General features: G+C 44.1%; 1 protein-coding gene across 2 annotated transcripts in view; it reads left to right on the forward strand.

Annotated features, from left to right (window-relative positions):
* Ncapg2 (non-SMC condensin II complex subunit G2) overlaps window positions 1-12,091 on the forward strand; it is a 66,421-nt gene that overhangs the window by 12,907 nt on the left and 41,423 nt on the right. For both annotated transcript variants that reach the window (XR_012443233.1, XM_020185208.2), the window contains exons 7-12: window positions 1,138-1,232; window positions 2,761-2,830; window positions 5,222-5,308; window positions 6,892-6,984; window positions 8,004-8,129; window positions 11,633-11,812. Coding sequence is in view for 1 of the 2 variants with exons in the window: in XM_020185208.2 (XP_020040797.1) it covers window positions 1,138-1,232; window positions 2,761-2,830; window positions 5,222-5,308; window positions 6,892-6,984; window positions 8,004-8,129; window positions 11,633-11,812 (651 nt within the window). In the remaining variant the exon portion in view is untranslated. The remainder of the gene's footprint in view (window positions 1-1,137; window positions 1,233-2,760; window positions 2,831-5,221; window positions 5,309-6,891; window positions 6,985-8,003; window positions 8,130-11,632; window positions 11,813-12,091) is intronic.

A 12,091-nucleotide genomic window follows, 5' to 3' on the forward strand; every position in this document is an offset into this window, starting at 1 on the left:
GTTTACCTATATACACGTGACGTGCTGGATATGCATGGAGTATGTGCGGTATATGTGCTCCTTTGAATTTTCAGTCACTAAGTTGGTCAGGTCGCGTTCAGGCATTTGGCATAAACACTTGGTGCTCTACCAGCAAGTTACTTCCAGTGAATACAGTTGTTGCAAACAGGATCCCCTCATTTGCATCAGAGTGCTCTGTACAGCCAGGCAGGCTGCAGTAGGGTACTGTTGTTGGGGAAATTCTTGGGCTGTGTATCTGATGCACTCCACAAAGTGTCAATATTCTTTCTTTGTTTTGGCAGTACTGGAATTTGAACTCAGGGCTTTGTGCTTGCTAGATAAGCTCTCTACCACTTGAGCCACATCCCAGCCCACTTTAGATTCATGTGTATAATCTGGAGGCATGCACATAAATTAATGTTATATTTATGACTTGAAGTCTCTATGTATTTGGAGATTCTACTTGGCAAACAGCCTGTTAAGTATAGCATCTCAGTTTTTACTTATAAAAGGTGAAGTACTGACTAGCAGTTTCCTTGCCTGCAGTGCTAGATTTTAGATCATGTAGCTGTCCAGGACAGAGCCAGATGACATGTGTATGGACCCACGGCCAATGTCTGCATGGCTGTCTCTCTGAGTTTTTCAAGGTCAGAGATGCTCACTGCAGCTGCTTAGCCCGAGGGAGGGAGGAGGCTTTGGTGGCTCCTGATGTCTGTCAGCAGGAGCTGCTGCAGGCCGTGATTTTCTACTCACCTGTGCATGTGTGCCAAGCTATCATTATATGAAGTTCTTTTTTAGGAATAGGCAGCTTTAACAATAGAAAACACCTGAAGATTTGTTTGTAATTGGGAACTTTTTATTTAGTTGTAATTTTAGTTTTTTTTTTTTTTTCAGTGGGACCAGGGTTTGAACTCAGAACTCTGCACTCACAAAGCAGGCATTCTACCTTGCGAGCCACACCTCCAGTCCCTTTGGCTCTGGCTATTTTGGAGATGGGGTCTTGTGAACTATTTGCTTGGGCTAAAATTGCAATCTTCCTGCCTTGGCCTCCTGAGTAGCTGTGATTATAGGTGTATGCCACCACACCCAGTTTTTAGTTGCAGCTTTAACGTTACGTCCTAATTTTTTTGTTTATAGGGAAGAAGATTTCTTAGTTTTCTCTTCAACTGGAATGTAAACTTTATTAAAATGATCCATGGGACCATCAAAAACCAGTTACAAGGATTACAAAAGTAAGTATTAAAGGTGATTGAAACTGTATGCCTTCTCAATTTGATCTGAAATACTCTACTTGACTTGTAAAAGTTGCATTGATATATCATGAGCTTTAGAAGTAGTATTATTTTATACCACTGTACCTCTTGGTAGTTTTTCTTCCTTCCTATGGGCAATCATTCTTTGAGTAGTGACAATTGGAAATAAAATTTTACCTTGTGAGAGTTCTCCTTTTATCCTTTTTTTTTCCTTTTGGTGGTACTGGGGTTTGAACCCAGGGCTTTGTGCTTGTTAGGCAGGTACTCTACTGCTTGAGCTAAGCCTGTAGCCCTTTTTGCTCTGGTTATTTTAGAAATGGGGCCTCATTTTTGCCCATGTTGGCCTGGACTGCCATTCTCCTATTTTATGTTTCCTGCTGTACTGGGAGGTCCAGTGCATACCACCATACCCAGCTTTTACTATTTAAGATGGGGGTCTCATGAACTTTTTTCCCTGGACTGGCTTCAAATCATGATTCTCTCGATACCAGCCTGCCAAGTAGTTAGGGTAACAGGTGTGAACCACCAGCACCCACCTTCTTTTTGTTTTATCTGTATTTTTTTTTTTGGTGGTACTAGGATTTGAACTCAGGGCCTCATGTTTGCTAAGCAGGCCCTCTACCACTTGAGCCACTCCACCAGCCCTTGTTTTTGAAATGTTCTGTTGTCCTGGCTGTGCCAATCTCGTGGACTCACGTGATCCTGCCTCATCCTCCCGAGTAGCTGGGACCTCAGGCAGTGATGGGGCTAAAGTTAAATCAGGGGCTGTTCGCTCTCAGCCTCACTTACAACAACGCCTGAGTCACTAAGTACTTCTGATGCCTTTCAAATGTAAAGTTCACCTTCTGTTTGAGTGTGGGCTGTACTGTGTGGCTGTTGTGAAGAGCCCTGTGCTTTAAGAATGCAGAGGAGCCAGTGGAGCGCCCCGGTCCTATGCTGTTCCTCTTCTGTAGCAGTAGTCACAGCTGATGAGTGAACTCTGCCTTTGCTCGGGCTGGTGCTGGCGCTGTGTGCTTTTCAGGTCAGTCCTCACAGCTGTCCTTTGAAGTGCACTTTCTTACTAAAGTTCTGAGTTCGGATTTGGTTCGGACCTCTGATGGCAAAACTCTTGTGTGTTCTAGACTGCCTTCTCATATTTCCTCATTTGTAGAATATCTGGGTGGAGCTGATAGATTTCTAAACTTCTGTGATTCTGAAGCCAACCCTAATACTGCAGGGGCTCCTGTGTGTGGGGAATTAATAGCTTGTGAAGTCCAAAATGACTGCAAGTAAAAATTTCTATTTAGAATTAGAATTTGGTTCTGGGCTTAGGCTTTGGGGGAGGCCTTTTCCTGAGGAGGAGAAGAGGGTCCACCTCCTGCTTCCTTTCCACTTTGTCCTCCCTGCTTTCTGCTCAGGCAAGCAACACCTCCAGAGATGAACTGGAACGGTACATGCTGGAGGTATAGTTCTTTAAGTTTGCATTAAACCCATCTTTTTTTTTTTTTTTTTTTTTTTTTTTAAATAGATCTTTGATGACATACATTGCGGAAATTTATTTCAGAGCTTGGAAAAAGGCTTCAGGGAAAATATTGGAGGTATTTTCATTTTATTAAACATCTGTTGTATTCTGGTTACTAAAATACTCACGGGAGGATTGTTTAAAACTTGTGTCCCTGCTCTCTGTGAAAGTAAAACCAACTGGTGAGGCTCCTCGTGATAGAAATGTGTCTATTTCCATGCTGAAGCCATCCTCATGGTCACATCACTCAACCTGGTGCCTGTGAGTTTCTTATTTTCAGAATTCAGAGACATTTTGAATGTAGTTAGCCTTAGCAGCTGTCCTGCTTATAAGGATATGCTGTGTAATTCATCGTCCACATTATCATTCAGAGACCCTTTTGGACAAAACTCCAGTGTGTCTGCTACCCCTTTATGGTTTCTCGTTCTAGGTACTCAAAGTGGGAGTAAAACTTCTCCCCTGCGTCCTGGCCCTCCTCTTTGGAGTGCTGATGGTGACTGGTGGAGGCTGCCTCAGGGCAAGCCAGAGTTACCAATGTATGCAGCTTGCTTCTGCCTGTCCTGCTCTCCTGTCCATTGTCAGGGCTCACAAATGCTGACTTCCACTTCCAGAAGACAACTATGTTCCCCTGTGGACAACTTTCAAACTCATTTTAGAATGTGTAATTTTGGGGGCAAAAGGGTAAAAGCAGAACATTATTATGCATTATTTTACTTTATTTTCCCCTCTCTCTTTGACATAGGGTCTTGCCATGTAGTCTAGGCTGATCTTAAACTTGGATTTTCCCATCTCAGTCTCCTGAGTGATGGGATTGCAGGCATGCACTACCAGGCTTGGTTTGTGTTGTGTTTTACTACTAATAAAACTTGTTTTCGTGAGGACTGGGATTTGGCTCTGTGATAGAGTACTTGCCAAGCATGTGTGAGTCCCTGGGTTCTTTGACCAGCATTGCAAAAAGAAATTCTTGTTCTTAGGAAGCAGTATTTGTCCTTAGCATATTTTCCTGTCCTTTTCTGCCAATAGTGTTTAAAAAATTGGGATATAATTACCAGGTCCAAAACCTTGTGCTGGCTAGACATGCCCTCCCCACCCGATCCTCACTTCCAGCCCTTCTTTTGCTTTAGTTTTCAGAAAGGGTCTCACATTTTTTACTGGGGCTGGCCTCAGACCACTCCTGCCTGTACCTCCTGAGTGGCTGGGATTGCAGGTACATGCCCTCCTGCCCAGCTTACTTACCGAGACGGTATCTCAATAACTTTTTTGCCAGGCTGGTCCCAAACCACAATCCTGATCCTCATCTCCTGAGTAGCTGGGAGTATAGACATGAACAACTGGGTCTGGATCCTTTTACAGTTGCAAAGCAAACTCCTGACATGACATTTTATTTCTATGTGATTCAGTGTCAGTCTCTAAAAAATGTGGTTCTTCAATGTCATTATAGCACCTAGAACAGTAACAATAAGTCTCTGGTGTTTTTAAGAATAATCAGTCCACATTTAAATTTTTGTTCGTCTCTAAATGTCTCTTAAATGTTTTAAGCATTGCCCACCTAGCGTTTGCCTGTAAAGTCACTTATTCCAGACTGTTTCTCTCTTGTTCTCTTTAGTAAGTCCCCACTGATGAGCTGGGGAATCAGGTCAGGTGCGTATAGAGTAAAGTGTTCACAGTCTGGTACTTAGCTGTAATTTGCCTGTATGGCACAGGTAACTTCCCAGGTAGTCATTGTGGGGTAGGTGATGTGCCGTTCCACGTTCCATGATACTGAGACCTGTGTGACTTCAGGCAAAGGAACTGTTTGCACAGATACCGAGACGAGACCTTGCTGTCAGCCTCCTTGTGTCCTTTCCTAAAGCCAGGGAGTCCTGGGCTCATGGGATGGGCATGGATAACACACCATTCTATCGCTGGGGTTGGCACTGCTCTTGCAGGCCTGGCCTTCCCTCTGTTGTTCCACCCTGAGGGCCATCAGCACCTGGGCTGCTGAGGAGTTTCTCACAGCCTTCCCTGCCCAGCCCTTCTCAGTAGCAGCCCTGAAAGGTCTTTTTTTCCAGTCAGTTTGGAGTCCTGGCCTCTACTGTAGAGGTAGTTCCATTGCCGTTCGGGAGGCTCTTGGAACAGGTCCAGGCTTAGGAAGGTCATCCAGATCAGGGTAACTCGGGAGGGTCTCCCAGGCCTGTGTGTGCTTTCCCCTCCCTCAGCCTCTAAACTTGGTGTGATGTGAGCTTGCCGTGCTGTGCGGTGCAGACTCCACATAAGATAAGACAGAAGCAGCTCTATGCTGTTCCTGGCATATGAAAACTAAAGGAGCTGTGAGAAGCATAGGCTGAATGTCAGAAAGCACTGATGGAAGGGTTCAGTTTTTTTCTGAGCTCAAGGCAGACAGAGCAGGCTGCCCAGGTGCCCCCGCTTGTTATGCCTCCTGTGCACCTGCGCACGCCAAGTGCTTGGCACTGTGTTTCTGTTTCAGACCATCGAAAACGACTGCATCCAGGACTTCATGTTCCATGGCATCCACCTTCCCAGGAGGTCTCCAGTACACTCCAAAGTACGGGAGGTGAGTGAGGCGCCTGTGAACCATCCACCATAAACAAAGTGGTGTTGATAACGTCTCATCCCTTTTGCTTTGGTTACATTAAGATTAAGCTATGCTTCCATACCATCAGTCAGAATTTCGATGTTTGGTGTCCAGCAGCTTTGCTCCTGCCACCTGTTGTAACGAGGAAGGAAATGTTCTTAGGATCTCTGGAACCATGCTTTAGCCTCTTTTGCGTTTTTTTGGAGATGGGAGTCTCACTATGTAGTCCAGAGTGACGTGTTGGTGTTGAGCTCATGATCCTCCTCCTTCTGCCTTCAGAGTTCTGGGATTACAGCCATGCACCACAGTACCTTGCAACTATTCACTTAAAGAGTAAATCTTATGGCATGCGAAGTCTATGTGTAGAAAACTGTTTGAAGTGAGTACGTCACTGTAAACAGAATGTGGTGATGTTACACCTACACTCATGCAAAACAACTACACACTAATGGTACTTGCCACTGCCAAACTCTTAAAGAATGAACAATCAGAAAAAAAGCATCCCTATGCTGTTTATTCTAAGCCCTCTTAGAAAGTAGGCTGATTTTTAATGGTTCTGTTTTCCATTTTTCCTAAATAATTTTTTGCCCCTAGAGGGGTGAATTCCAAAAGTAAGGCAAAGTTGATCATTGCTGGGGTCAAGAGTCTGCACAGAGCGTGAAAAGATTCTGGCTGGGAAAGAAAGGAATGGACACCACGAGAACAATCTGTTTTCTAATTCCTTAAGTTTTGGGAAGAACTTGAGACCTAAATTAAGCTTGTGCTGTGAACGGTCACTGAGTAGTGGCAGCTGTTAATTATGCAGTTCTAAAATGAAGAGCTGTTGCCTGTTCCTAGTAGAGAGAGCCATTGTGTCCTAGTAGATGGCAGAGAGCCATGGCCTGTCGCTAGTGGACACTTGTTGGTAGTGGACTGCACAGCGCTGATGCCCATTGCTGGTGGATAGTGGGTTAAGGAGCATTTTGAGCCAGGAAAGATCACATAGGTAAACTCCTTCACATATTCCCCTTTTCCGTTTTACCCTGAAGGTCAGGAGTAAACAATTTTAGTGAGGTAGTGTGGCTGTTGATACACCATTAGAAATTATTTGTTTTTATTGACTGTTGTTGTCACTATGTTGAGACTGGCCTTGAATTCCTCGTCTCAGATGATCCTCCTGCCTCACTCTCCTGAGTAGCTGTGACTACATGTATATTCCACCATGTCTGGCTTGGGTAGTAGAAATCAGAACCCAAAGTGTATTATAGTTCAGGGCAATTGGTGTTTATTCCAGCTGTGATTGTTTTCATGATTTATCTTGTCAGGGCTGTCCCTTGATAGATTCTCCTGATAGGGAATGTCAGACCATGGCGAGGGAGCGAGCAGTCTCTCTCCCTGTTGGTCTTTTCAGGTGTTTTATTACTATTTTTGCTATGTAGCCCAGACTGGACACCAGTTGTGATCCTCCTGCCTCAACCTACTGAGGGCCGGGATTACAGGTGCTTATCACCACACCCAGCTCAAGTGCTGTTGAAAAACAACACTGACTGCCTTTCTTTCCTTCCTTTTTCTTTGGCTTTTAGGTGCTGAGTTTCTTTCACCATCAAAAAGTCCGTCAGGGAGTGGAAGAGATGCTGTACAGATTGTATAAACCCATCCTCTGGAGGGGATTAAAGGTATGCCTCTTGCAGTATGTCCTTGTTCAGGATGGACCAATTATGCTTTGAATGGAGCATATGCTAATTCAAAGGTGTACCGAGGCAGTAAATATAAGACTGGAGACAGTTCTTTGTGGAATTTTGGAACAAATTTTTTTTGTTTTTGTGGTACTGGTGCTTGAACTCAAGGATTCATGCTTGCACAGTGGGTACTCTACTGCTTGAGCCACACCTCCATCCATTTTGCCCTGGGTACCTTGGAGATGGTGTCTTGAAAACTGTTTTCCTGGGCTGGCCTCCAATCATGGTCCTCCAGATCTCAGCCTCCCGAGTAGCTGGGATTAGAGGCTAATCCTAGCCTCTAATTTATTTATTTTTTTTTGAGATGGGGTCTTGCTGTGTTGCTCAGGTTGGCCTCAAACTCTTGAACTCAAGTGATCTCTCTTCCTCCGCTGGAACCATGGGTATACAGCACTGAGCCTGACCCACAATTTTTTCTTTTATTAAGAGTATTTCTTATGTACACTACTGCAAAGGTGGATTAGTTCAGTGCAGAGAGCACAGAATTGTGAAGTACTGTTTGGGAAGGAGACTGGGATATGCATGGCAGTGAGGCTGGTGGCTGTAGAGTGCTCCTGCTGCCTACTGCATGCCCTCGTGCTGCTGACCAGGGCAGGAGGTGGAGATGCTCTTTGTGAGCCTTCTAGCACGGGTCTTTTCCACACAGACAGACTGAGGTGAGGAGGCTGATCTTTTCATACCTGTTGACCTTGAGTTGAGAGTTTGGCTTAAGTTGAGGATGGACTCACAAGTTTGATCCATTTATTTATTTTCTGGTGTTGGGGGTAGAACCCATGGCCTTGCAAATGTTGAGCATGTGCTATATACCATTGAGGTACACCTGCAGCCCAGTTTGGCCAATTTAAACACTAAAATTGTCTTTCATCTGCAAATGAGTCTGTATTGAGACAGTAGAAGCATTGACTTGGGCGTATCGACTTAAGCCTTGGATTCTAAGACTACTCTTATTTTTATAGGCCAGAAACTCTGAAGTTCGATCAAATGCTGCGCTGTTGTTCGTTGAAGCATTTCCTGTTAGAGATCCAAGCTTCCACGCCATGGAAATGGACAGTGAAATTCAGAAGCAGTTTGAAGAGCTGTATGTACGTGTCTCGTGAGGCGGTGCATTTCTAAGTGCAGGGTCCACATCTCCTGCCAGGGCCCCTTAGAGAAATGGTAGTGTCCCTTTCTCTTGTTGGTCACTTTTGGAGCATTCTGTTATTTGTCACCTTGTGTAGTTTTCATTGTCACTCATGTTCAGTCATTGGAGGTGTGGCATCACAGCTGCAGACCTGCAGGTGTGATTTCAAGCAAGCCAACCTTTTGACTTCCTCTGTCAGCTGGAACTGCTATTGCCAGCCATAAGGCCGTCAGGTGATATGAATGAGTGAACACCGCTTGTGTTTCAAGACAAGCCTGCAGATAATGCTTATGGCCTCGACTTTTCAGATGAGGCCTTGGGACAAAGTGCAGCCCTTGTGCCTGGGGGCTATGGATGTTCACAGGCTAGAGGGTGTATGCCTCTGCTTGCTCTCTGAAGTTCTCAGGGTTCCTCATGCTAGGTGATCAGTTTCCTGTTGTCCTACTTAGTAGCACAATGATAGCTGGAATGCTATGATGTTGTTACCAGTGCTGCTGAAACACTCCTTTGTTTTCTGATTTATGAGCAACTTCAGACAGGTGGAAAGTTGAGCTGATGGTGTAACAACTGTCTTACTCGTACCTCTTCATATACCCCTGAAGTGAACAGCTGGTTTGCTGTGTGCCTTATCCACATGTATAGTCATTACAATTACTTTTTATTTAAAAAATTTTTTTTCTGGTGCCACTGTGAACTGAAGGCCTCACACTAGTGCTTTTCCTTTTGAGCCACACCACAGCCCTTTTTTGCTTTAGTTATTTTTCAGATTGGGTCTCATGTTTTTGTTCAGGGTCAGCCTGGAACTTATCCTCCTACCTATGTCTCCCTATAGCTGAGATTACACTTGTGGTCCACCACCCTAGCTTATTAGTTGATGGGGTCTTGCAAACTTTTTGTCTGGGTTGACCTTGAACTGTGATCCTCCTGATCTCCACTTGCTAAGCATCTAGGATTACAGGTGTGAACCACATGCAGATTGTGATTGGAATTTTGTTAGGGATTGTGTGGAACATGTAGATTGTTTATGATAGTACAGCCATTTTTACAATGTTGATTCTGCTGGTCCACGAGCATAGGAGGGCTTTCCATCTTCTGATGTCGTCTTCGATTTCTCTCTTCAGTGGTTTATAGTTTTCATTAAAGAGGTCTTTGGTTTCTTTCATTAAACTTAATCCAAGTTACTTTATTGTTCTTGAGGCTATTGTAAATGGGATTGTCTCCCTGATTTCTTTCTCAGTCTGTGTGTTGTTAATATATAGAAAGGCTACTGATTACTGTAAGTTAATTTTGTGTCCTGCTACTTTGCCGAAAGAGTTTATGATTTCTCGTATTTTTCTAGTAGTTTTTGGGGTGCCTTAAGTATAGGAAAAAAACCCTGTGAGAACTTGTGAATCCCCAGGGCAGGTTTTCAGAATCCTAAAGTTGTTAATTGTTCTTTTCATTTTTTCATCTTTTTTTTTTCCTTGCTGTTTGCTTTTTCTGAAGTGACTGACCAACGTTTCTTTTCCATCCTTACTTTTGGATAAAGAACTTGGCTGATAAGGTAGTTAGCATGTGTTTTCGTCCTGTGTAGTTATGTTGTCAGTGGGCATCTTCTGTGGAGGGTAAGGTGGTCCTAGGCTTGGCAGGGTGGGGCTGCTTTGGGCTCTCTGGGCAGAGCAGGCAGGGGGTGGTCCCAAACACAATCAGGGAGGCCTACCACCAGGACTTTCCTCCCTTCTGCTCCCTTTGTTATGGTTTGGAGTTGCACTTTCTCTTTTGTGCCCCTCTCTGTGCCCAGTGTCTGCCCCAGAACTTCCCATGGCAGACTCTGCACTGCCCTGTTCTTTTTATCTTGACTCCGTCTCTGGGCACCACCACTTATCTCACAGAATGTCCAAGTCATGCTGTCTGTCCTCTTTTCTCCTTATGTACTGTCCCTCAGTCCTTTTCTCCCAGTCATCACCACAGACTTTATTATCTTGTTTGTCATTTGGTCAGGTTTTGGGGAAGAGATGGGTAAGTGCTTAATGCATCTATTTATTTATCTTTTGGTGGTACTGGCATTTGAACTCAGGACTTCATGCTTGCAAGGCAGATGCTCTGCCACTTGAGCCACTCCACCAGCCCTGTTTTGCATTGGGTATTTTTGAGATAGGGTCCTGGGAACTATTTGTCTGGGGCTGGCTTTGAACTGAGAGCCTCCCGATCTCTGCCTCCCAAGTTGCTAGGATTACGGGTGTGAACCACCAGTGCCAGATTGCTTAATTCATCTTGAAGTCTGTTTTTTTCTAATAGAAAAAGAATGAAGTAGGAATTATTTTATACTTTCCAAATAGGAAATTTCATGCATGATAAGAAAAACAGAATAATATAATGGATCTTTTGTACACATGGCAGGTTCAGTCATTACCAATCAAGCCGAGTCTGATTTCTTCTTCCCTCATTTTATTTTTTGACACTTGTGATCCTTCTGCCTCCACCTTCTGCTGTCAGGAGAGTTCCTTCTCCAGCATCCTTTCTCCCTTTTCTTTTTTAAGTTGCTGTTTTTGATGTTCTTGGAGGAGAAAAGTAATCCTGATTTTCTCACCACCTGGGTTTTAGAGAACCCATTCCCACTCAGCCTCTGACATACTGCTCTGCCCTTTGCATTTCTTGTAAGTTGGTAGTTACGTGTAGTGACTTGATGTGTTGGTTGGGCTTTTCCATTGTGTGAGATTATGCCCTGCCGACATCCTGTACTTGTATCCTGTATATATTCATGATGCATTGCTGTCTCTTTTTTAATTGTTGGCAACCACTGACGGAAGTGGTCTGGATCAAGGCACTCCAGCAGAATTGGTTTATGCCGGTTAGTGTTTTGGATTTCAAGGTGTCTGCATAGGTGGTCTGGGCACCAACTGCCTCTGCCCCTGACTAGGTCTCAGACAGTGTTGGGCAGCACAGCTGCTGCCCCAGCCCTGCTGTCCAGGGCCTGTGGGCAGAGGTGGCAAACAGCAGCACATTTCTGGATGGTCATTCTTAAGTATGCTACACCAGTGTTGATAGAAACACCAGGGAGTCAGCGTCCACACAGTTGGCCTCCTTATCTTGTGTTTGTACTGGACACTTGCAGACTTTCTAGTTGTCCTCGTTTCCTGAACGATAGCAGTAAACAGCAACCATTCACATAGTGCTTACACTGTCTTAGTAAGTGAACACTTACATCATAAGTGTTCCTGAGATGGTTTTTAAAGAATGGCAGAAGACCTGTGTAAGTAATATGCTTCTCCATTTTATGCAGGGACTTGAGCATCCTCAGAATTTGGTATTCTGGGTGGTCAGCCCTGGAATCAATCCTCCTTGGAAACCCAGGGACAATGACTGTATGACCAATATTTCTAAAACTTAAGTATTAAGTTGTGAATTCCAGAGTGCAAACATGTAAAATTAATACTGATATAAAGGAAACTGATTGAAGGTTTTAAACCCTTTCTCCCCCTCCAGAGCCTTTTAGAAGATCCTTATCCACTGGTCCGTTCCACAGGCGTCCTTGGTGTTTGTAAAATAACTTGCAAATACTGGGAAATGATGCCGCCAGCCATCCTCATTGACCTCCTGAAGAAAGTTACCGGGGAGCTGGCCTTTGACACAAGTTCAGCTGACGTTCGCTGTTCTGTCTTTAAGGTAAGTTTTTTAAAGGTATATGAGCAATAGTTCTTTATTGTAGAACTACGGAGTTTGTAGAAAATGCAGAGAAGGAAAAAAATTAAGTTATTCATTATTCTACTCTATAAAGGTAGTATTACTTAAAGTTTGGTTGTATTTCCAAAGTAAGGATTTTCAAAAGTAAATTAGCAGATGTAGCTCACTGGCATTCCTAGCTCTTGGGAGGTAAGACAGAAGGACTGTGAATTAGAGGCAATGGATATCTACAACCCCTTTTTTAGAAGGATTGTACTTTGC

Source organism: Castor canadensis, chromosome 2 (genome assembly GCF_047511655.1).
Source record: "Castor canadensis chromosome 2, mCasCan1.hap1v2, whole genome shotgun sequence".
Classification (NCBI taxonomy): Eukaryota; Metazoa; Chordata; class Mammalia; order Rodentia; family Castoridae; genus Castor; species Castor canadensis.